This window comes from Xiphias gladius, chromosome 15, assembly GCF_016859285.1.
Source record: "Xiphias gladius isolate SHS-SW01 ecotype Sanya breed wild chromosome 15, ASM1685928v1, whole genome shotgun sequence".
Taxonomy (NCBI): domain Eukaryota; kingdom Metazoa; phylum Chordata; class Actinopteri; order Istiophoriformes; family Xiphiidae; genus Xiphias; species Xiphias gladius.
The window spans coordinates 16210363-16236541 of NC_053414.1; the positions used below are offsets into that span (position 1 = coordinate 16210363).

General features: G+C 40.8%; 2 protein-coding genes across 4 annotated transcripts in view; both read left to right on the forward strand.

Moving 5' to 3' along the window:
• Positions 1-2584, forward strand: part of dlc1 (DLC1 Rho GTPase activating protein) — an 84973-nt gene extending 82389 nt beyond the window's left edge. For 2 of the 3 annotated variants that reach the window (XM_040144861.1, XM_040144862.1), the window contains exons 16-18: positions 1-218; positions 336-509; positions 637-2584. In XM_040144861.1, coding sequence (XP_040000795.1) covers positions 1-218; positions 336-509; positions 637-736 — 492 coding nt within the window. In that variant the 3' untranslated portion in view covers positions 737-2584. The remainder of the gene's footprint in view (positions 219-335; positions 510-636) is intronic. The other variant, XM_040144865.1, reaches the window with a different exon arrangement.
• Positions 2585-8382: 5798 nt separating this feature from the next.
• lonrf1l (LON peptidase N-terminal domain and ring finger 1, like) lies at positions 8383-21859 on the forward strand. The gene is made up of 12 exons (XM_040146090.1): positions 8383-9248; positions 11859-11977; positions 13172-13294; positions 15667-15864; positions 15965-16178; positions 16566-16671; positions 16806-16920; positions 17049-17170; positions 17315-17473; positions 17669-17831; positions 18055-18207; positions 19971-21859. The coding sequence occupies exons 1-12, from the start codon at positions 8651-8653 to the stop codon at positions 20127-20129; spliced, it is 2229 nt and encodes a 742-aa protein (XP_040002024.1). The 5' UTR covers positions 8383-8650; the 3' UTR covers positions 20130-21859.
• Positions 21860-26179: the final 4320 nt, after the last annotated feature.

Consider the following 26179-nt stretch of genomic DNA (forward strand, 5'->3'; position numbering starts at 1 on the left):
GTGCATGATGGGTTTCCACTGCGGCTGTGGAAGGTGACCGTGGAGGTGCCTGCAAGTCCTGAGGAGGTTCTGACACGAGTGCTGCGGGAGCAGGGCCACTGGGACGAGGACCTCCTCGAGAGCCGAGTGGTGGAGACCCTAGACGAGAGGACGGAGGTCTACCAGTACGTCAGGAACACCATGGCTCCACATCCCACCAGAGACCATCTGGTGCTCAGGTAGACCATTTTCCTTCTCTTCCTCCATGTCTGTCCCACTTGTCGCTTTGTCTGTCTCTTTTTCACTATTCCTCTGATTCTGTTTTTAAATCAAACTTTCTCTGCTCTTTCCACCAGAACATGGCTAACAGACCTGCCAAAGGGAGCATGTGCACTTGCGTGTATATCTGTGGACCACGAAGGGGCACCAGTTGTAGGCGTTCGGGCCAATGTCCTCACCTCACGCTACTTCATCGAGCCCTGCGGAGCCAACAAATCCAGACTCACGCATATTTCCAGAACCGACTGCAGGTTAGTGGATGATTAACTGGAACAGAAACAAATTTGGGATTTTATCAAGCCCTAGTTTTGTGGTCATTCAGTGTCATTTAGACCATGACACAATGAGGTAACACCGTGTCTCTTTCTTCTTATTCAGGGGTCGTTTTCCAGAGTGGTACAATAAACTGTATGGACACTTGTGTGCTGCTGAGTTGGCGCGGATACGTGACTCATTCACTACACCCATGGACAAATGAGAAAGCAGTGTGCAATTGGGGCACCAGCAGTCTCAAAAGCTTCTTTGAACCCTGGCCTCTTGGACCACAATTTGGATCCTAGTGGGAACGTGAAATGACCCATTCCAACCATTCTGACAGAGAGGTAGACGGGGTCCAAACCTCTTTATACACACATTTAAAGGACGAACCCTGGATTCTGCATTGAAGGATTTTTTTTTTTTTCTTTTTGTTGCTCTGATCATGTCACAACAGACTGATGTCATAATTTTGAAACTGTTTTATTGGAGCTCCAGGAGGTGTGTGCTGTCAAGAGGACTCATGTCGCACAAACGTTTATCTGGGCCAAAGGACATGATGACGCTGATACAGGATGTGATGTTTAAACTTATCCAAAGGGTGCTATTGCTTCTGAGAAGCAAGGGGGATTCAGTGTGTGCGTGTGTGTGTGTGTGTGTGTGTGTGTGTTTGTCTGTGCAAAGCAAAAAACGGTTAAAAAATACATATTCTTGCACTGGTTTCCAGTCGCATCATAATGTGTACATACAGTATTCTGTTCAGAGTAATGGTTGGTGTCTGTCTTAGGTTACCTCTGTCCCTTTTATTGTTACAGCAAAGCACAGGAGGAATAGCAGACAACATTATGGTCAGTTGACTGATGAATCCATGGGTGAAGAAAGATGCGAATGTGCTGGTAATATGCGGACTGAGTGGAGACAATAGACGGGATATTGTGAAATAACAGGTGGCTGATAGCACAGAGGGTTTTTGTGTTGCAGTAGCGAAAGGCAGAGACAGATGACTACGGTGGCTGGCTCACCAAAAAGAAAGAAAAGATCAAAGAAAGAAAGGGCCTCATTTATAACATAGAAATTGTTGTTTCCTCATTTCCTCAGGAGGAATTTAATCCAGTTAGCCTGAGTGTGTCATGAGTTTGATATGGGAGTTGTTTTTGTTCTTGAATATACGTGAGAAGAATTAGTTACTATGCTAGTATATTCAAGAACAACATGTAGCCTTTTCAAGAACATTAAGAGCCTATAAGGAACTGTCTGTGACTGAGGCTCAGTGTTAGAGAAAGGAAATGTTGCATGATCTGCAAAATCACGCAGACAAACTAAAACATAAAACCAACAGATTTAATGGACCAAATTTAGAAAAAGCTAAAAAGAAGTAGCTCTTTGTTAGACGTAGTTTTGGTAAGAGCACAAAAATGGTAGGTCGGACATCCCTTGTAAGCATTAAAAAAAAAGAAATAATAAGGAAAATATAGTATTAGTATTTTGATATATATGAGAACAGAAAAAAGAAATGATGCACTGTTCTAAATTGCAACCAGTAACTCTGTCTAGCCCTATAAGAAAAGATGAGAAGTAAACAGAAAAAAATGGTCCTTTTATAAAGGTGGAGATTTTACAGGTTTTACTGTAAAGAAGAGGGCAGATTGAATGTTTGTGTGACTTAAAAGGAAGGAAAATATCTTTGCATATGCTCTTTTCTCTGTACCGTCTTGTCAGTGTTTAAAAAGAAGTAAGAGATCTGGGGTCCTCATAACTAAGTTGACCTTCTTCATCCGTAACGTTCATGCTTCAATCTGAGGGCTCGCTTTTCTTCATGTTAATGTATGATTAATTCACTAAGCCATTGTTCGTATCATAAATGTTTGTAACTATAACTGTGTCCCTGCCAAATAATAACGCATGACAATGACAGTTAATTTAAAACAAATATATTTATACCTCAGATATATGTTTGTTTTGTATCATACCATTTTATTTTATTTTATTGTAAATGTTAAGCTTTGTGTTACAGAAATGAATAAATGTTTTATCTTTTTTATTAATATTATTTCTGTACAGGTTAATCAAAGTGCACTATTAAATGTATTAAACATAATAATTGTGTGTCTTGGGAGTTATGTAATAGTGGGTATACAAGGAGACCACACTACAAACGTTTCAGAACAAAAGGTTGTGGCTTTCTTCTGGTTTTCCTTCTTAAATCCCTCATAATCTCTCCAGTCATTTGTTTACGCTACAGTTTGTTCCGAGTGCTTACACCTTCTCAGATCCAGAACTCAGACTAACTCTGGATTTCCCTCCTCACTTCCCCCTCACCGCCACATCCACCTCAGTCTTGCCTTCACTCCACACCAATAAACCCACGATTAGGCAAGAGAGAGCGTGAGCTGCATGCAGGCGGGTATCGACTGGCGTGGTAGATTGTGATTTCACTCCTTGTCTTGTTTCTTACATAACAGTTTCATATAGGGGAAGACAATGGGGGCTGGCCTGGTATGGACCCAGCGGACTCAAGAAGGGTGGGGAGGGGCAGTCACGTGGCACAGGAAGGGGATCCATGGGTCATAGTGGGGGCTAATGTACCCCTATATGGTTTTAATCATATGCTCAGAAGCAAGAGCTGGCCGCCTGTAGGAAGAAACATACGGTAGGAAGGTGTCACGTGCCGTCCTTCTTTTGTTCACGCTTTGCCTTTATCCAAACAGTGGAATAATTATGATCCATAAACTTGGCCTGTGTATCTGTAAAGCTCAAGGACAGGTACTTTCCACACGTGTGCAGTGTGACAGCAGAAACAAGTGTCAACGTGATTAGCCCAGAGCCAAGACAATGCCTTTATATTTTGTGCTGGCATATTCGCTCACTTTTCTTCTGGTGGACCGTGAACGTTTGATGTCAAGAGGAGCTTGAGTGCAGCTCAGGAGCTGGAGATTAAACAGGGCCTCCGAAAGACTCACACATGTAACCACATATATGTGTGTGCTTGTCTTTGAATTTGTCATGGATCTTTGTCATTACCTTTTGTTTAAATAACTTAAACCTCCACAGGCAAATTCTGTCTTTCTCTCTTGCTTTCCACTTCTCCTCTCCCGCTCTGTGTGTGTGTTCACTCCAAATGCTGGTATGTTTTGGTTATGTACATGTGTATGTATTTGTGCTTGGAATGCAAACACCTCTGAGAGATTATGCAGGGCAAGATAAGGCTTACCAGGAGTCAGCAACAGTGCTGCATTCCTTCACTGCTGTTTGAGAATCGAGCGCACAAGGTTTCCCACATGGATAACTGGATGCGAGCGTGCGCGAATGCTTGGTGTGTGTGCACGTACGCCATCCGGTTTGTCAAGCATTATAAGTTATTGCTGAATCCATGCCAGGTCTGATTTTATATAATTTTTTTATACCTGGGGTCTTGACATTCTTTTTTCCTCCTGAACCAGAGAAAACTGCCAGCTCCAGTCCTGGTTTTTAAAACGAACGAAAAGGGGGCCGTAACATTGAATCGACCGGCACGGTCAATGAGGAGCTGTGTTTGGTCGAAAGAAATCCCACAGGCGCGGCAAATATCTGACACGAACTGTGGGTCACATATCTTCATGCGGATTGGCATGTTCTGATGGATCACTCGTGGTATCATAGCAACGGATAAGGTATGTCATCTTGATAACGTCTTACTTTGAGAGTCACCAATGGACAGTGACAAGAGGATTTAGTCACACGGTGTATGCACAGTCGACCTCATACCATTCCTCGACATATCTCAGTATTCCAGAAAACAATATTCAGCATATTCCCGAAACGAAGGGAGAGAGACGCTCACCCCAAAGACAGACTCAGACAAAATCAGCATTAACACTCGAGGCAGGATCACTAACTGAAGCAGACAAACAAGGGTAAAAACAAACAACGCGCGTGACTGGGTTAGTTGAGGACACAAAGACTGGAAATTCTTTCAGGGGAACAAATTCCGTTTTTGCGGTAATGTGTGTGTGGTCTTTTTGTGTGTTCCCCAAATGATCACAGTTGTCAAGTCATATACATCCTGTGTTGAGCACCGCTGACACCCCCTTCTACTGTCTTGGGTTCAAGATGTCCATCTGCCATCCTTCCGATATTTCTCGTATTTGACCTGTGTGTCACACAGGAGCTAAAGGCACTGAGCACGTCCACTTGAGGCCTTGTGGAAATGTCTCGGGCCCAACACAAGGGGTCAGATGGTAAGTCACAAATTACAGTAGGTCTGTTTCACACAACACAGCTCTGCCCTCTGGTGGTTGTACGGACTAAGATGAGTTTGCTCTCCTATAATACAGACTTCTCTTTATTCTTCAGCCCCTTTCTTTACTAGGTTTACTCGCCATCAGTCACATAAAATTAACATGATACAGCAGGGCACCGAAAACATATCCTCTGCGCCAAATATATATTGAATGGCTTCCACGTATTTTTTAAATTAGCGTTTTACATGTGTCTCAAAATTACAGAAGCTAGGTTTGTTTTGTTTTTTTCCTACAGTGAAACTGTACAGACTTCTTCGTAAACCTTAGTTTTAAAATACATTTTTTGCGAAAATATTTTTCCAAGTGAAGGTCTTAAAGAGTTCAGAGAGTTGACGAGCTTAAGACACAGGTGACACAAACTAAGGAAATAATTTAACAGTCCTGTGTCACTTCTGTTTTTCAGCTTTTGTTCTAAAATATTTTTTTCTTTCTTTTTTTTTTCTTGTTTGATTTTTTTTTTTATAAAAAAAACAGAAATCCATAGTTTTATTGTCACAACACACGCAATGTACAATTTTATTACCCATATTTTTTTTCCAATTGTCTCTTCTGTTCGCTGTTGCTATTATATTTTTAAGTCATCCATTTCTTCAAGAGGCATTTTATAAAATTGCAACACTTTTCAATGCTACTTTTTCGCCTGTCTCATTAGAGCGATGGTTCACTTCGGCCACTAGAGGGAGGTGTTGCTCCACAATATACAAGGCCCCCTCGTGTTCACGCCGTTTGGCGCCACACGACCTCAACTATATCACGCAAAGGTGTTCTCAAGACTTTCCACAGTCTCTCTAAAAACCATTGTGGCACAGCACACATTAACAAATAGGTGAACGAGCACCGATAGTTTTAGAAACACTGGTCATTTTTTTCTAAATGACATTATAGACACTATGCCTGGCTTAAGGTCACGACTCGCCCAAAACTTTGCCGCTGCTCCGTAAGTTTGTGTCCGGATATTCTCGAAGGCTAAAACCCATTGGACATATCAGATCAAAATGTTGTTTACAGAAAAGGTTATTTGATCCTGGGCAACATAACATTGTGGGTTTTGTCATTTTGGTGTTTGGTCTGTGTCTCGGTGAGGGCTTATTTCTGTTCGCCTTCACAGCTCACAGCCAGTCCTCCCTCTCTCTCTCTCTCTCTCTCTCTCTCTCTTTCGGCTCACTAGAATGTCACAACAGCACTGTTTTGAGTTTTTCGGATTTAATTTCCATTTCATGCCTTTTCCCTCTTTGGTAATGACCACACAGTTCTCAAAAAATGTGATGCACAACACATCATGTGTTTTTCCTTAAGACCAGAGTGGCTTTTATGACTTAACATCAGTGACCGAAGGACCGGAGGCTATCCTGTTTGACAGTATTATTCTCATCTTCTAGGTCATATTGGTATTTAGATTAGTGATCTGTTTTATTTGTTTGTTGATTGAAGGGCTGTTTAATTCAAGTAAAATTTAGTTTAAAATAGATATTATTTCTTATGAAGGAAAGAAAAAAAAAATGTATATCCTATACCTGCTGGTGGGTCGTTTAGAAGATCTGTAAAAGCACTGAGACACCATCATGTTCTTGTAAGGTCATTTGCTTTTGTAATTTTATTAACTTTAGCTTCTGTGTTGTTAGAAAGCATCTCAGTGGTTGCAGACCAGCGGTGGCCCAGGCTTCAGGAGATGACAGGCGATGACGGGACGTGACAGACAGGGCAACTTGTCGTGACAGCAGAGCTGCAGAAAGCTAAACTTTTGTTGAGCAACACTGGGTTTAAAAAGGTGGATGGGGTGGACTGTGTTTTTCTGCCACGAGGCAGAAAATAAATGCTAAAATGAAAGTCCTGAACAGTCTTTTTTGACCAGAAACTGCAGGTATATATTCACACATATACAAGAGGAGGCTTTGAGATATAAATATGTATTTTGTCTGCCTCTCAGCTGATCATAATTTAAAGGACAGGGTTCTGGACCTGGTCTGAAAAGCAAAGTAGTTTATGTAAATGTATTGATGTGTATGTTTAAGTCAATAGGTCGATCCATTGGGAATATTGCATGGCTGGATTAACATCTGATAAAATTTGTTGCTGGGCCCCTACTGACCTCCACTTGGGCCTCTGGGCAATTTTCACTATGTTCTGACATTTTACAGACTGAACAATCATCAAATATTAAAGACAATAATTGTCAGATGTATTGATAAATAAAATTATTGTTGGTTTCAGCCTTGCAGTTCTTCTATGAAAACAGTTAAGGTTTTTAAACTAGATTTTATGACAAATGGTCACTCTTCAAAACCAAGGCCACCAGATGGAGGATGAAGGACCCGGCATAGCTGATATTCTACTTTAAGGGTGAAAATTTCTAACAAATTTGCAATTAAACAAATTACCTAGACAAAAATGGAGGCTTGGAGTGCTGCATTTTTTATTTTTGTTCTTCCTTTGTTTTTGGCTGGATCAACAGCAGGGCAAGCCCTATAAATGCCAATGTCCGTAACTCAGTGAGTGAGTGAGTCATGAAGTTACACCATTGTTTAAGTGAGAGTTGGAGTTGCCACATCGGCTGTTGCTCTTTCAAAAATGAATTGGAACAGTTCTTATTATGTTATCTGGGGGCTTTTACTGACAGTGTTGACAACTTAGTGCCTTTGTTGCTAGATTTAACAACTTTTCAGACCCCTTTAACCACTTTTTTTTTCAAAAAAAGCACCTAGTGAAAAATCTAGTGACTTTTAGAACAAACCTTAGCTACTTTCCGTAGAAGAGAGTCACCAGTATTATCTCGTGAGCACGGGGACGGGCTTTCCCTCTACAGGCCCACGTTTCTGGTCTCATTCAACTGACCGCACGGCAGCTGACACAGACGTGTATGAGCTTCTAACTTTCTCTCTGAGTGATCATTTCACAAGTAAATATAGCTAAAATCCCAGCACAGCAGTTGTTTTTAACCTATGTGTGTAGGGATTTTGTCCAATCAGGATGAATAAAATGAGGATTGCTAAAATCAGGATTTTAGCAGTGCAGAGCAGCAGCTTGCAAATGGCTTGGAGGTGACTGCTGGTCAACGTGTGATCGTAATGGGCCGCGTTTCAGTCACTATTACATACATTTTCCATTGTCTGACAACAGAAAAAGAAAAACATGTAAATGAGAACAGCTTTAGTAGGAATTCATCTGTATTAAATGACTGTATATATGAGCACAGAGAGTAGGAGAGAAGCAAACAGGTGAAGGGCGGTCCAGCTATATACTAGGTTTGACCTTGTCTTGTTTTTGCAAAATTTGCTACTTGCAGGAAAAGAAAATACGAAGGCGACTTAGAAAGAAATATATCAAAGTGGCAATAAAACATTTTAGAGGTTAGACACAGCCAGGGAAAAAAAAAAGTAAACTAACAAGATTGCTATAAATTTTTTTACACGATTAATTATGAAGGGGTTTTCCTGGTAAGTTTTCATACAGCTTTCAAAAACTTCATGAGAGATCTATCAGAAGAGTTAAAAGAGTTATATAATGTGTTTTTGTTTTATAGTTTTGTTTTATTTTCCACACTGAGGGCATTTAAGGGCACAGGAGTCGGGTTCAAGCGGCAGCGCCGTGATCTGGTACAGTCATTCAACCTCACTACGTCCTTTCCGTAGTTATGAAACTTTTCAACGCAGGTTTTGTAACCGAGACATTCTGACCAATCACGGCCCGAGCCTGCTGTTCACGTGACTGTGCTTTTTTTTATGTAACAAACGGGTGTCTATGGGAAAGTCCGTTCACTACACTGTCATGGACCGCGGCAGCTATAGAAATGTATAGACGGGTTAACAGAAGAAAACACAAATCTACATAACATTTATCTTCTTTTTTTAGACGCTAAAATGTCGCTCCAACCGCAAGTAGAGGACACCGCGGAGGAGAGAAGCGCCTTCTTCATCGGCGCAGCCGACGCGGACGACGTCTCGGCGGAGGAGGACCACCATAAACTTATACTACAGAAAGCTAACGCGCTAGCATCGGAAAACTGCCTCAAAGAAGCAATTGACTGGTTTTCAGTGGCTATGCGATATGGCCCTGTGCGACCTGAACAACTGAGCACTTTCGCGGACTGTATCCTCCGCAACTTTAAAAGGAAAGCGGCCGGCCCAGACTCACGTACGGGCCGGAGCCGGGGCAGCTGCGGGGAAGATGTGTTTGACTGTCCCAACTGTCATAGCTTTCTGGGTGAACCTGTGACCATAGCCTGTGGACACTCGTATTGTAAAAGGTGTTTACAACGACGGCTGCTCTCCAAATGTAAGCTGTGCAGTGAAGCCGTAAGGGGTGAGGAGAAAGCCAATGTAATTCTGTGCGGTCTTTTAGATAAATGGTTCCCCGACGAACTGAAAAAGTCCAAAATGTTGTGTGACGTGGACGAGCTGTGCAGGAGAAAACGCTACCAAGAAGCCGTGTCGCTAGCAACCGATGTTATCCGTAGCGGTAAGTATGATGTTGTTAACACGACCGTGCACATCCATGTTGACAGGGGAGAGGTGTCTCCCGGTGGCGTGTCTGCGGCTTCGCACTCTCGGTAGGGGGGGGGGGGGGGGGGGGTGATAGGCGTGTGATGGGTCATTGAGACACACTACCTACACAAACCCTTCGTACAAAAGATGTGAATATGCTTGAACATGATACTATAATTGTTTGTTGTCAGGGGATCCCGAGTTCTACTGACCAACATTTTTGAAAAGTGTTAGCTATTTTTCTCCATGTGTTGGTCTGGTGCCAGTCTCCTCCCATCGACCGTCCTGTACTCTGGCTGGTCCTTCTTACGAAATTTGTCAAACTGAGCATGCGCGCTCCGTGCAAGTTGCATAAGGCAGGTCGTGACACATACTGGGGCAGTTTTGTAACTTATCAAGGGGGAGGGCACATGTATTTTGTAATTGTTATGGCTGCTACGAGCCGGTGTTTCATAAATGTTTTAAAAGGGGATGAATACACCATTTGTGGGTCAAGCTGGCAGGCTGGTGGTCCAGATAGACACTCTTCAAGGCAGCGAGTTCGGTTTTGTAACAGACCCTGACGTTATGCAATGAAAAAAACTGGGTTACTTTGGTGGCAGATGATATTTAGTTAACAAATCTGTGATTCAGGATGTTTGTGGCTGAAAGGGTTGCTGGTGCAGATCCCAATATTACTTGCAAAAGTTTGTATAGGTGAAGTTAATGAGATAGTTAGACGTGAAACAATCAGTCGGTTAATCGATTAGACATTCAACATAATAGTATTCGGCCATATTTGATATTGTATTAATTGATTTAGTCATTTCTCAAACAAAATCCCAAGTATTTGGTTGTTTCGTCTTCTTAGATGTAAATATTTGCTGCTTTTCTTTGTTTATATATGGTTGTAGAGCTAAAACGATTAGTTGATTAATCGATTGGTCGACAGACAGAAGAATAATCATGAAAAAAAATTCCAAATATTTGCAGAGTTCAGCCCCCCAAAGAGATTATTTGCTGCTATTCCTGATCATCTATCATTGGGTTGGTGTTTTTGGACTTCTGGTTGAACAAAACAAGACATTATAAGATGTCGTTTTCAGCTCAGCAACCTTTTTTGACAAATTTTTGATTTTCATAGACTAAATAATAAATAAAAAGTATTGTGGCGATGATGGCCTGCCTTCCTGGAACTAATAACTATAAATACAAACTAAAATAATATGTTGCATTGTGGGTAAGGCACTGCCATGCAGTGAGAAATAATATTTTTTTAGTTCACAACCACTAAATCCCAAATTACTCTTAACCATGCAGCAAGGAACCGTTTATTCAGATATTTTATGCAGTTGTAGTTAGGGTGTTGCTAGCTTTAACTGCCATATTGATCTATTGTTTTCATACTGTGTTGATTGAGAGTCCCTATGGGCAGCAGTTTAGAATGACATATAGAAAAAATTCACAATTCACACCCTGAAATGGCCTTAGTCTGACAGTATGGAAAAAAAAATTGTTCAAGAACTTCACCTGGGTCATGAGAGCTTATGGAAACATCCATTGTATTTAGGTCAAGTGTTATAACATCACATGTAACCTTGCTGCATTCCTGTTGATCACTGTTACTCAAACATTGCCTGCGGGATAGTTAGTGAAAGACTTAACCTAAACCACTGTGTTACAAGAATTTGATAATCGATTTAATCATTTAAGTAATTTTATAAGTGAAAATGCCAAAAAATTTGCTGCCACCAACCTCTATAATGTTAAGCGAGGTGATTTAAATGGATATCCTTGTCTACATGTTTATATTGTGTTACATTTTGTCCTTTTTGCTTTTTAAAATATTTGCCTCAGCACAGGCTGTAAAAACACAAATCATATTCTCCTGTGTTCCTACATTGTGGACATCAGGTTGACTAAAGCTGTGAACTGTATAATTTAAGGGCATGCGAGGATAACTGGTGTATTACCCTCTGACTAGAAAAGCTTTCACTTAACATAGGGTTCGGAACATAGACTGATACCATTGTGGGAGTGATGCAGTCATACCACCTGCTTTTAACAGCGCTGGCCCTCAGTGCTGCAGACAACCTAAGAAGCAGGACAGAAACTTCTAGACGATTAGGGGCACATCGGTGATGTTATGATGACTAGACAAGCGACCCGTGGTCCTGTTAAAATTAGCATCTGCCACACATCAGAAAAAGGAACTAAATCCATGCTTCTTGATTGATGGCATGCCGTGTGAAAAGCGCAGCTCAGTCCGTGAAGAAAGTTAAACTGACTGAAAGTTGATGAAATGCGGGCAACTTTAGTCTACCAACGGAATTCAATAGTCAGTAAGGTCTGAAGGACAGTCCGCTTAATTGTTTGCAGAGAATTGAGTGACACGGTTAATATATAATTTGTGTTTGTCATGTGGTTATATAATGTATGACTTGCAGGAAATCACGGATTTTTTTTTTTTTTTAAACCTTTTTGTTAAGGTAAATGCTACCTACCTATGCAAATACAAAAGGTTATAGGTTTGCCCATTAAATTATTGACAAATTGATGTTTAAAGAGTTTCCTTCCCTTCTCTATCCCCTCGTGTATTTTGCAGATCCACAGACGCAAGCAGTGGTGCGACTGTCTCGAGCGGAGGCGTACATGGCTCTCAAGCAGTACAGTCTGGCATTGGAGGACGCAGAGTTTTGTCCCGAGTCCAGCTGTTTTGCTGAAGTAGGTCACTTACTGATACTGCAGTAATTTATTACACCATGTTTAAAAAGGAAAAATGTTACATAAATTCAAGTTTGTATTGAGGACTTCTTCTGTGCAGGCAATTGGTTGTTATTAGTCTAATTGTATGATTAAAGGAAAATCAATGTCACATGAGTTTACACCAAATCTAATACCAGGCTTTTTGTTGATTCCACAAGAATGGCGGCATTCCCAGAGTGTGCACACATGCTCACACATCCGCCTTTACGTACTGGAGCATGTGTTAAATCTATCAGTCAGTCTGTGCTGATATATTGGTCAGCGGGCCATTACTTAGAAAAGGTGTATTTTAAGACTGCTGCCGTCAAAGCCACAGACAGGGATCACCTCATTGGTTGTGTCATTGGATTATAGTCACAAGTTTATGACCTGTAAACTGTAGACCAGTTCAGACATCAAGTATTCACAATCATGTTCATTCATTCATTTGCTTTGTTATAGAATGAAACCATTTTAAAACCCAATTTTTGTTGCATGACTTGGCAGCTGAAATCACAGTATCATAATTCAATAATGTTGTTGTTGTGGAGATCCAGTTTGTTTGTTTCTTTGCAGGGCATATTTTTAACATCCTCCTGCTATTTTGGTGTTGTATAAAAGGGTTTCTTTGAGGGTAAATAAGTTACAAAAGAGTATCATGCCGAAGAAGGTTTTCTAGACCACAATTGAGAATGCAGTGATTAAGGTCAAAGCCATTAATGACTTTTACATCAGTAAAAGGAGACCAAATGTCTGGGTTGAAGCATACAATATTCCGTATCTGTGGTGCAAAGTATATCATGCAAAACCACTTGCATAATTGGTATATTCATATTGATTTTTTTTTTTTTTTTTTTTTTTTTTGGACAAGCATACAAATATTGCGTTTAGAAAAAGCTGTGGCTCTCACTTGTGTTTCAGAAGTTTAATTTGTGTTCTGTCCGGCTGTTTGAAACAGTGTAGTGTGATTTTTGAATCCAGTGCTTTCTTAAGATGCATGAAAATCATAAACAGTTACCAGCAATAGCAAAGTTGTTTAATGTGGTTTGTTGTTTGTGTGTACACTGTAGTGTAAATTGACTTGAAAGAGAGCAAGTGAAAACCTAATGCAGATAAAAGGCTGGTACGGAAGTAAAATTAATCTTTTTCTGTTGCCCCTTTCTGCCCTTTCAGGCTTTGTTTAGGAAAGCTATGGTGCTGCATGAGATGGGCCAGGTGGACGAGTCTCTCCAAGTCTTCCTCCACTGCCTGGCTGTGGATGAAGACTTCCCCCGTGCTAAAAGACAAGTGGAAAAGGTGAGAGAAGGAAGGAGTTGTGATTAGTCTACTGGCAGTGTGAGACAAGAAAGAGAAAAAGTATGTTGTTGTCCTGAAGACCAGCAGCCAGTTGAGCTGGGGTCATGGTGTTTATGCAACTAAGCTGGAGGAGCTAGATTCAATACGCTGCAAGCCAAAGATTCAATTTGACCTTTTACCGCTTTAATGTGACATCAAGGAATCTTGATATGTGAGTGTTCTAGCTCTTTGATTGGATAGCCAGGAATGTAAAGCTGTCCCATTGTGTTCTTTGTTGCACTAAGCCATTTGATCTGTTTTTATAGCTAGCATCTGCTATTATTCTACACTGACTTAATGGAACCTTTTCATTTCATGGATCTTAAAAATCCACTTACACACAATGACTAAAGAAACAGTTAAACTGGAAACAAGATATGTGACTCTGCCTCTATTTCATTACAGACAGAGTAACAAGTCCTGTGACTCTGCCTGTAATGACATTAGTACCACTTAACAGACAAACCACTGCATCATAGTTGCATAAGTAACACTCAGTTGATTCAGGCATGCAGTGCTACATACATTCTCAGAATAACATTTTTTTGGCAATTTCTGATGAAACTATCACTAATACTGCTCAAGCTTTGTGTAATCATCTCTGAATCATCATTGTATAAGGACGCATAGCATACATAATCACATTAGTCATCTCTAGTCTTCTCAGGCTAGACGCTAGTCTAAAAAAAGTGTGCGAGCCAGACAATGTGCATCAGTACAACGTCAAATCAAGTTTTTGCAGCTTTTAACACACACGTCACACTCACACTTACAGTCTCAAAGGATTTCCCAGCACCCATGTAATGAAAGTGAATCAGCTATGAAAACAGCAGATTAAGATAGCAAATTAATGAAAATGACAGCCCCCCTTCTAATTGCCCACTGAGAAATTAAAAAAAAAACCTTCAAGATGCTTAAAAGTGCAATGAAAAGTTTTGAAAGCTCTTACATAGTTATATTCTAAACAATAAAAAGAGAAACTAATAACTTAGCAGACACGTCACTAAAATCTTTACCTTGCATCTAGCCCCAGGGTATTAACTAGGGATGTGCGTGATTGGATGTGTGATATTTTATTTATGTACAACGCTGGTTAACTGTAACTGCAATTAAGATGTTATGCAGCCGTCCGCCACTAGTTGGGGCGGCAGCCTCCCTCTTCCCACGTTAGTGCCCTGTGGAAGTGGGGCAGAAGACATCTTGTAAAACCAGCACAGTTTGGCAGTATTTTGTTATAGTAAATGAAAATAAGGTTTTATGTAGGCTGTGTAAGAATAAACTGGCATATAACCACTCAACTAGAACAGTGCGTAACCACATTCAGCAAAGGCATGTGGACGTTAACCTGCAAGGAAAGAAGGCTGTAGGTGCTAGCACTGCTATAATTAGCCACACAAGGCAAACCAATATGACATGCAGTGTTTCCGTTAATGACCTAGATTGTGGCTGTCTGCCAGTCTAATGTGTTCTGACTCGGTTTCATAATGAACCGAAAATATTTTTACGCTAAGAATAACAAAAGATTTCTAATGTAACGTTTTGCACCATTGCTTAATTGTAGAGCTGTGATCAGTGCATTGATTTTTCTCAGCCCCTCTTTTCCACGCTCTATCTCTCTCTCCGTCTTTCTCACTAACACATTGACAACAGACCGTCTTTCATAGTTGAACCGATGGACTGTCGGGAGCAGTTCACCTCACATCACCATGTGTATTATGACCAAGCTTGATCTCTCATTGTTATAGAATTGGATTTACAGTATCGTGTAGTTAAGTCTTTTGTCATCAACCACTTTGCATGACAAAAAGTCTCTCTCTCTCCCTCGTTCCTTCGTCAAGCACTGTATGTTTCAAACCTCGAAAAGTTCCAAACGCAAATTGACCTTGATGAAAATTTTGATTTTTATTTATTTATTTTTTTTCTGCATCCCAGACACTTTCTAAAAATAACTTTGTTCCTCTCAAATGTGAATACAGATTACCCATGTACAGGGTGATAGCATTTCCTCATCAACAGTATGGGTAACGATAGTAGTCATGGATGCTAAATGCTAGAAAATGTTCTCTCAGAAGAAAAAGTGTTGCGGTTATGTGGTATGAGCCTTATCAGGGTTCCCTACCTTTATGATTATTTAAGTAAAATATGAAAAATATGGATACCAGCATCCATGTTTGCACCAACTGACTGCCCTGATATTCACCTTACCCCTGTGGAGATTCGGTTTCCTAGTCAGAATTGTGTTAATTGTCTTTGGTGACACTGACTTCAGATGAGACTTTTGTTTGCCTGTTCAGCAGCTCTGCTTTGATGACAAACTGAGGTGCTTTTCACAGATCTTGTGTGACCTGCTCTCCCCGGTTGATGAGAATGTCAAGGTTGGCCTGAGGGAAACAACGCAGAACACGTCGCCTCATTTGCGCAGCAAAACCCTCGTGGCTGATGCCCAAGCTCAACCACAGAGCCCGGTCCAAAGACAGTACCAACACCAGGGCCGCGCTGCCTCTGCACACCACCATCTGGACAACCAGGAGGTATTACCACACTGAATAATAATACTGATATTACATAGTTATTAATGGATTGGAAGGACTATCATCACCTTTTTTCCGTTGGTCTTGTCTCATCATCCAGAAACGCTGGGAAAGTCTGGAGCGGCCTGGTCTGAGCCGAGCTCACTCGCTTCGAATGCATGGCTCTGGTTGTGCTGAAGAGGGTCTGAAGAGAGTTTGCTCTGCTCCTCAGCTGGGGGACCAGGAGAAGGGGAGCCTGCTGAAGAGGAAGTTGTCAGTGTCAGACGTAGAACCCTGTATAGTGGCCTGTGGAAGTAGCAAACACAAAAAACAAGGTCAGTTGCCAAGCCCTCATTGTACTGCTTTCCGGTCTCCCAAGTGTATTATAATTTCATTTCCAAATCAAATTCCTTTTGCTTCTGTTGTCACAATAATGTTTTATATAATATCTCAACACAGATAATAGTAGTGATTGTGCATAACCGTAACCTTAATTGGACACTTTATTTCAGACTTTTTACAGGAATAATGTATGATACATTAGGTGTACACTCATCCAGATTCTGCTGTGTATGCCCTGCTCTATTACTCTAAATTAATAAAAAGCACGTTGTATAACCCAACAACATATTTAATGACCTAAGCAGCTTCATATCCATGTCACAGATAATCCTTTTGTTAATAAAATAAATTGTAAAATGCATTTCCTCCTTTGAATTAAGGTGTTGCGAAAGGCTCCAAACTGCGGTCTGCAAAAGCTAAAACCTGCAGAAGTGTTCCTGAGGATCTGCTGGACAGCAATGACTTAGAGTGCTCTCTTTGCATGAGGTAAGGACACACAGTAGTGGGGTCACATGCACACATTTACCATAAAGTTTACAGACCATCAAACCATGTACACTTGTACATGACTCAACATTGAGAACAACCAGGTGACTTTTGCATCTCTGTGACCAATACAGGTTGTTTTATGAACCTGTGACTACACCCTGTGGCCACACCTTCTGTAAAAACTGTCTGGAACGCTGCTTGGACCACACACCCCAGTGTCCCCTCTGTAAAGAGAGTTTGAAAGAGGTGAGAGACCAGTCTTGGCAGCTAATGTATATGGATATGAATCTTATTTTGTAGCTTTCGAAGTGCTAGACAAATATTTGCTCCCTGCTTTCTGTATTAATCATTAACTTGCATCCCGCTCTCTCCAGTATCTAGCATGTAGGAAGTATATGGTGACAACAGTCCTGGACACACTGATCAAACAGTATTTGAGTCAGGAGTATGCAGAAAGGACTAAAACTCATCTGGAGGAAACCAGAGAACTTTCTGAGTAAGCAGCCTTTCCATTCATTTGCCTTTTCGTTTTTTGGCCTGGTTCTTTCCAGTGTTCATCATCAGATTTTTCCTGTATGCAGAAAATTCAATGAAGTTAAAAGGGTCTAATCTTCTTATCTACTTCTCGTCCTCTGTGCAGTCTGACGAAGAATGTGCCTATCTTTGTGTGTACCATGGCTTACCCCACCGTGCCTTGCCCCCTGCATGTCTTTGAGCCACGTTACCGCCTCATGATTCGCCGCTGCATGGACACAGGCACGCAGCAGTTTGGGATGTGTATTAATGATCCCCAGAAAGGGTAAGCATGCAAGCACAAACATGTTATAGATTTTTGTATGATTTACAGTTTTAGAGGACCTTAAAAGTAGACATATCCTCATATCCAGATAAGAGTTTCCTTATAGAACATCAGTTATGAAATCCACTCTGATATAAACCGTTGCATGAAAGATTAGCTAAAACTTTAAATGAACCATTGTGTCCATCATTGCAGGTTTGCAGATTATGGTTGCATGTTGATCATCCGGAGCGTCCATTTCCTCCCCGATGGACGATCAGTAGTGGACACCATCGGAGGAAAACGCTTCCGAGTCCTGTCCCGAGGAATGAAGGATGGTTACAGCACTGCTGACATTGAACACTTAGAGGATACTAGGGTAAGAACCCCAACGACTCATCATTTGAATTATATTATCTACAGTATGTTGTGCTTCTACATACATTCTCCACCCAAAATCTATATTTTAAATATCAGCCTGCCTTTCGAGTCTTCAGGTTTTAGTGAGGTGTCACATTAAATTGCTTTTATTCTTGAGTTCAGACAGTGTAAAAGTGACTGGTTAATTGATGGTTAATTAATTGATGACTCCTGCCTGTTAGGTGGAGGACAGTGATGAGCTGGAGAGACTACAAGACCTGCATGATGCAGTGTACGAGCAGGCCCGTGTCTGGTTCGAGAACCTCAAGATCCGCTTCCACAACCAGATCTTGCAGCACTTTGGACCCATGCCAGAACGAGAAGCTGACATCCAGGTGAACATCCAGCACAGAGTCCCTCTACTTCTGTCTTTTAAAACTTAACCAATCCCCGCCCAGATTAATTTACCCGAGGAATATATCTGAAAAACTGTAGATGCCCCAAGGAGTTAAGTCTTCATTTCACAAAAAATGTCACAAATTGCTGTATTGTAATTGCTGCATTAATCTGTAGCTGGTGTGTAGATGCTTGAGTCAGTCAATTAATAAGGGCAAATATTTGCAATGATATTTGGTATCAGCTGAGCTCTGTGGAAGCTGTAATTGTCTTCAAAATTCTGCAGGGTTTCTAAAGCTTTTATTAATTTGTTTGACACTGCAAGATGCTCTAAATTCGTAGCCAGAATTTGGATCATCTCATGACAAACTCTTCTTTTGGGGAAACCCACATTACGATGGATTCACCGGCCACAGATGTTTTAATACCGGAACACAGTTGTTGTCTGTGCTCAGCTCTGGATCCGGCTTGCAGCCTGCAGCACCAAAAAGGATTACAGCTCTGCTCTTAGGACAATCATGGGGTGGAGTCTATTGACAATATAGGCTAAAGAGCTTTATGGGTGCTTCGTATCTAATCCCACGGTCCCTGTTGCGTCAGAAGAGTGTCATGAAGAGAATCCCCAAATCTACCACGTGCTCATGCACTAAGAAAGCAAAGCACCAAACCCAGATTTACAGTGTGGTTATGTCATTTTTGAACATTTCTGTTCCAGGGATAAATGCAGCAATACGACCAGTGCATTTGTCTTAGGGTAAACATCATTCACTTCAAATTCCTGGAAGTGTTAAGCACATTTTGTAAGTGGTTCAGGCTCTCTGTCTCGAAGAAACAGAGATTTTTAAAAAAAAAAATTTTTTTTTTCAGCTCAGTAACTCCTCCTCTGGCAGATGACTGTAAATGGTAATTTATATTTTAACTCATTCCAGGGTTGCAGGGCTGAGTATATTCGTAATACTAGTTCATTTAAAACGCTATCACTACAAAATGAGTAATCAATTTAATTATCAATCATTTAACTGTAAATGCTTGAGTATTATACATACTGGAAAGATATGACTCAGAATCGGCGTCAGCCCTGTGATAACTGCAGAAATGATGAGATAGCCACAGCTTACTTGGTGCTTGATCAAAGTGCATTTAAATCATATTCAAAGTTTTTGTCAGCAGACTAGTTTGAAACAATGTCGGGGATGAATGGATTCCAGAATAGCTCTGAAATTACAGCAAAAGTGGGCAGATAGGAGAGCAATGAGGCTTCTGTCTGTTTAATGAATTGCATGAACAACAAGGGTAACACAGAACTTTGACTGACAATTGGACGGGAGCTACGCATGTATTGATTGTTGCTGTACTTGGTATTGTTTTTCCAGCCTTTGCTGTTTGATACTCGCTACACACGATAAAAAAGATTCTGATTCAGTTTCAAAGTAGTTGTTTATATGTTTTTGTTTTTTGGAGGGTTGGGAGAAAGTGAAACCCTGTTTCTCAAACCATATTATTTCAAATGTTTTTTCAATTTTTTGTAATGAAAACTGCAATATATCCTCCCACTCAAAAGATCTGAAGTCAAGTTAGATGGATTTGTACTGGTACTTCTACACACTTAAACATGATCCTGTTCAGAATCCTTCTTGCAGTAACCTGATCCTCAGATGTACTTAGTTTGGCTCAAAGACTATCACAGAAATTATACTATGATGTCTTGAAAAAAATGTTGTTGTGAAAGCAATAGCCTTAAGCTTTTCCTCCTCTCTTCTAGGCAACTCCCAATGGTCCAGCTTGCTGCTGGTGGCTGCTGGCTGTCCTGCCTATTGACCCACGGTACCAGCTCTCTGTCCTCTCCATGACCAGCCTCAAAGAACGCCTGGTGAAGATCCAGCACATCCTCACATATCTGCAAAGCATCCCCAACAACTAGAGCTTCCTGTTCTCACCACTAGAAACATCCTTTGGACTATTAAACAACATTCAAGCAACCTTGTATCAACATCTCACCAAATTTTGTTTCTACAGCCAACTGATCCTTTAAACTTTTATTTCTACAGCTATAAGACCTCTGTTTTTACTCTTTATTTGTTTTAAGCATACATAAGATCAGAGCAAATCTGAAACATCATTGAATGGATCACTGAAACCAGAGATACGGCCAAACCACCTCAGGGATGCTTCCAAGGACACACACTATTTGTGTGTGATTGTCAGAAATTATTTTAGAAAAATAAGATGTTTGACCTTAAATATTCTCACCTGCTCTTGGCCTTTATGCAGGCCATTTTCCTAAGAACTTCCTGAAGGATCTTGTTGAAATGAGAAGAGCAGTTACTACTTCACTGGGTTAACAATTTGTGATGCTGTTGAAAACAACAACAGAGTAGTTTATCAAAGATTTTTGAGTGTACCTCCTTTAGGGATAGCACTTATGGCGCTGAGGTGGAGAGAGTCTGTTATGGTTTGTGTTTTGTCCTCTCTGGTGAGACCAGTGTAAAGGAAGTTTTATTGTTTGTCTCCTGGCTGTAAGATTTAATGCTCATATGGAGAAGGGATGAGGTGATTCTGTGGAACAAAATCCTAAATGCTGAAAGTCCAAAAAGTGATAGCAAGATTTAAGCTGATGTGGTTTAGAGGAACCAATCAGAATTTGCAACTTGCACAACCAAGTGTAACTAAAGGCTGATGTATGTGTACCAACACATGATGAAAGTATTAATCAGTCTCTTCCGAGCATCAAATTTTCTTCTTAATCACTTCCCCCACATGCTTACCATGCACAACTTTCATCGCAGCCTCTAAGTATTGGTGTAGGAACTTTCTGTTGAAAGAATGACATGATCTGTGTTTCTTCCATCGTTTTTCAGACTTTCTTCCCAGATGTCTTTCAGACACCGGCCATTTTGTGCCTCCTCTCCTAACATGAGTTTGGAGGAACAGTCATGGCCCTGAAATCTCATCTCGATTATATGCTTTTTAAACACTTTTCTTCCTCTCACAGTTAACCTTAAGTTGTAAGCCCTATCTTCCAAAGTTTTTGTTTGTCACAGACCTTTGGAGATCCTGCTGGAGTGTGTGGATTTGAAATGAAAGTGTGAAAGAGTCCAGTGGTTCAGTTCTTGTATTATTTGTCTCTCCTCAAAACCAAAAGACTCAGCTTCCCATTGAATGAACTTAAACTGAATTAATTTATAAGTTAAAATATATTTGCAAATTCCGACCATGTGCTTGAGTGAGAAATTCTATTGGGGTCTTGCAATATTATGGCAAATCAAAACAAGCCAAAAACATCATTTATACCGCCAATGGGTTAGCATTATTCTTCAATCAAAGCTGCTCTGTGTGCTTGGAGGAGAGAGAGTACCTGCAGTGCTTTAGTCAGGGGACTGCGTTTGCCTTACACCATTTTGTATTGTGATTTGAATAACACGATGCGCTGGCTTGGTTACCATTCCTTTTTGCCATAGTATGAAATATGTTTTAAATGTTTGTTTTTTTTCCCCTCAGATATAAAAAAAAAAAAATATGGAAAAAAACTAAATTCAAGACAAGGCTGTTGTATGTAAATCATTTGTAAAAAGGCTTTTTGAACAGAGCTTGCTTTTTGCTCAGATGTTTTAAGTTATCAATTTTCAATAATAAATGCACTTCTTTTTTCAACTTGTGCCTCAGTGTTCATTGCTTCATAAAATTACTCAGAATGGTGCCAAAAACAAAAAAACATCCAATGAGTGGCAGCACTGTGTATACGGAAACACCTTGATGATGAGAGAGGTCAGAGGAGACTGGCAAGACTGGTTGGAGCTGACAGAAAGGCAGGCTACGGTAACTCAAATAACCACTCTTTACAACTGAGCTGAACAGAAAAGCATCTCAGAATGCACAACACGTCGAATCTTGAGGCAGATGGGCTACAACAGCAGAAGATCACATCAAGTTCCACTCCTGTCAGCCAAGGAATGTGAGGCTACAGTGGGCACAGGCTCATCCAAACTGGACAGTTGAAGACTGGAAAAACAAAGTCTGGTTAATCTGGATTTCTGCTGAGGCACGTAGATGATAGGGTCAGAATTTGGCACCAACAGCATGAATCCATGGACCGAACCTGCCTTGTGTCAACAGTGCAGGCTGGTGGTGGTGGTGTAATGGTGTGGGGAATGTTTTCTTGGCACACTTTTGCCCCCTTAATACCAATCAGTCATGGCTTGAATGCCAAAGCCTATCTGAGTTGTCATACAGATACCAGCCATTTTGTGCGTCCTAACATGAGTTTAGCATGAGTTTCTATGCTTTTTAAATGCTTTTCTTCCTCTCACAGTTAACCTTAAGTTGTAAGCCCTATCTTCCAAAGTTTTCGTTTGTCAAGACCCATCGGAGATCCTGCTGGAGTGGGAGGATTTGAAATGACAGCGTTAAAGAGTCCATTGGTTCAGTTCTTGTATTATTTGTCTCTCCTCAAAACCAAAAGATTCAGCTTTCCGTTGAATGAACTTAAACTGAATTAATTTATAAGTTAAAATATATTTGCAAATTCCGACCATGTGCTTGAGTGAGAAATTCTATTGGGGTCTTGCAATATTATGGCAAATCAAAACAAGCCAAAAACATCATTTATACCGCCAATGGGTTAGCATTATTCTTCAATCAAAGCTGCTCTGTGTGCTTGGAGGAGAGAGAGTACCTGCAGTGCTTTAGTCAGGGGACTGCGTTTGCCTTACACCATTTTGTATTGTGATTTGAATAACACGATGCGCTGGCTTGGTTACCATTCCTTTTTGCCATAGTATGAAATATGTTTTAAATGTTTGTTTTTTTTCCCCTCAGATATAAAAAAAAAAAATATGGAAAAAAACTAAATTCAAGACAAGGCTGTTGTATGTAAATCATTTGTAAAAAGGCTTTTTGAACAGAGCTTGCTTTTTGCTCAGATGTTTTAAGTTATCAATTTTCAATAATAAATGCACTTCTTTTTTCAACTTGTGCCTCAGTGTTCATTGCTTCATAAAATTACTCAGAATGGTGCCAAAAACAAAAAAACATCCAATGAGTGGCAGCACTGTGTATACGGAAACACCTTGATGATGAGAGAGGTCAGAGGAGACTGGCAAGACTGGTTGGAGCTGACAGAAAGGCAGGCTACGGTAACTCAAATAACCACTCTTTACAACTGAGCTGAACAGAAAAGCATCTCAGAATGCACAACACGTCGAATCTTGAGGCAGATGGGCTACAACAGCAGAAGATCACATCAAGTTCCACTCCTGTCAGCCAAGGAATGTGAGGCTACAGTGGGCACAGGCTCATCCAAACTGGACAGTTGAAGACTGGAAAAACAAAGTCTGGTTAATCTGGATTTCTGCTGAGGCACGTAGATGATAGGGTCAGAATTTGGCACCAACAGCATGAATCCATGGACCGAACCTGCCTTGTGTCAACAGTGCAGGCTGGTGGTGGTGGTGTAATGGTGTGGGGAATGTTTTCTTGGCACACTTTTGCCCCCTTAATACCAATCAATCATGGCTTGAATGCCAAAGCCTATCTGTGTTGTCATACAGATACCAGCCATTTTGTGCGTCCTAACCTGAGTTTAGCATGAGTTTCTATGCTTTTTGAACACTTTTCTTCCTCTCACAGTTAACCTTAAGTTGTAAGCCCTATCTTCCAAAGTTTTTGTTTGTCACAGACCTTTGGAGATCCTGCTGGAGTGTGTGGATTTGAAATGAAAGTGTGAAAGAGTCCAGTGGTTCAGTTCTTGTATTATTTGTCTCTCCTCAAAACCAAAAGACTCAGCTTCCCATTGAATGAACTTAAACTGAATTAATTTATAAGTTAAAATATATTTGCAAATTCCGACCATGTGCTTGAGTGAGAAATTCTATTGGGGTCTTGCAATATTATGGCAAATCAAAACAAGCCAAAAACATCATTTATACCGCCAATGGGTTAGCATTATTCTTCAATCAAAGCTGCTCTGTGTGCTTGGAGGAGAGAGAGTACCTGCAGTGCTTTAGTCAGGGGACTGCGTTTGCCTTACACCATTTTGTATTGTGATTTGAATAACACGATGCGCTGGCTTGGTTACCATTCCTTTTTGCCATAGTATGAAATATGTTTTAAATGTTTGTTTTTTTTCCCCTCAGATATAAAAAAAAAAAAATATGGAAAAAAACTAAATTCAAGACAAGGCTGTTGTATGTAAATCATTTGTAAAAAGGCTTTTTGAACAGAGCTTGCTTTTTGCTCAGATGTTTTAAGTTATCAATTTTCAATAATAAATGCACTTCTTTTTTCAACTTGTGCCTCAGTGTTCATTGCTTCATAAAATTACTCAGAATGGTGCCAAAAACAAAAAAACATCCAATGAGTGGCAGCACTGTGTATACGGAAACACCTTGATGATGAGAGAGGTCAGAGGAGACTGGCAAGACTGGTTGGAGCTGACAGAAAGGCAGGCTACGGTAACTCAAATAACCACTCTTTACAACTGAGCTGAACAGAAAAGCATCTCAGAATGCACAACACGTCGAATCTTGAGGCAGATGGGCTACAACAGCAGAAGATCACATCAAGTTCCACTCCTGTCAGCCAAGGAATGTGAGGCTGCAGTGGGCACAGGCTCATCCAAACTGGACAGTTGAAGACTGGAAAAACAAAGTCTGGTTAATCTGGATTTCTGCTGAGGCACGTAGATGATAGGGTCAGAATTTGGCACCAACAGCATGAATCCATGGACCGAACCTGCCTTGTGTCAACAGTGCAGGCTGGTGGTGGTGGTGTAATGGTGTGGGGAATGTTTTCTTGGCACACTTTTGCCCCCTTAATACCAATCAGTCATGGCTTGAATGCCAAAGCCTATCTGTGTTGTCATACAGATACCAGCCATTTTGTGCGTCCTAACCTGAGTTTAGCATGAGTTTCTATGCTTTTTAAATGCTTTTCTTCCTCTCACAGTTAACCTTAAGTTGTAAGCCCTATCTTCCAAAGTTTTCGTTTGTCAAGACCCATCGGAGATCCTGCTGGAGTGGGAGGATTTGAAATGACAGCGTTAAAGAGTCCATTGGTTCAGTTCTTGTATTATTTGTCTCTCCTCAAAACCAAAAGATTCAGCTTTCCGTTGAATGAACTTAAGGAATGTGAGGCTGCAGTGGGCACAGGCTCATCCAAACTGGACAGTTGAAGACTGGAAAAACAAAGCCTGATGAATCTGGATTTCTGCTGTGGCACGTAGATGGTAGGGTCAGAATTTGGCACCATCAGCATGAATCCATTGACCCAACCTGCCTTGTGTCAACAGTCCAGGCTGTTGGTGGTGGTGTAATGGTGTGGGGAATGTTTTCTTGGCACACTTTGGGCCCCTTAATACCAATCAATCATGGCTTGAATGCCACATCCTATCTGCGTATTGTTGCTGACCCTGTGCTTCCCTTCATGGCCATAGTTTCAGTTCAGTGTACTTCAGTGGCCTCCCCAGTTACCAGATCTGGATCGAATACAACATCTTTGGGATGTGTTAGAACGGGAGATGGGCAGCATGAATGTGCAGCTGACAAATCCGCAGAAATAATGTGATGCACACGTCAACACGGAGCAAAATCTCAGAGAAAAGTTTCCATCATCTTGTGGAATCAATGACACAAAGAACTGAGGCTGTTCTGAGGGCAAAGGGAGGCCCTACCCAGGATTAGTACAGTGTTTCCTAATAAAGTGCTCAGTGAGTGTCTATTAGCATACTGCAGCTTTCACCTCAATGCACGTTATAGCACCTTAAAGCTCACCCAACCAAACCACTCACCGACACCAGAATTTGATAAAAATGTTGCAAAATCTTCAAACTGGCCACAAAAACACAAAGAAACAAAGAAATATAGATGTTTCTAATGAAAAACAACCAAAACTGTTGTAACTAAGGCAGAAAATAATGTGTCAATTTAGGACTATATCAATCAGTGTAAGTTGTTGATTGAGGAAAAAAATGTTTTC

What these genes read in the sequence shown, in the direction of transcription:
- lonrf1l (XM_040146090.1), top strand. Translation starts at nt 8,651, where the DNA reads ATGTCGCTCCAACCGCAAGTAGAGGACACCGCGGAGGAGAGAAGCGCC. An exon ending in AACCGATGTTATCCGTAGCG is followed by an intron (nt 9,249 to 11,858) that starts GTAAGTATGATG and finishes TGTATTTTGCAG; the next exon opens with ATCCACAGACGCAAGCAGTG. An exon ending in AACGAGAAGCTGACATCCAG is followed by an intron (nt 18,208 to 19,970) that starts GTGAACATCCAG and finishes CCTCTCTTCTAG; the next exon opens with GCAACTCCCAATGGTCCAGC.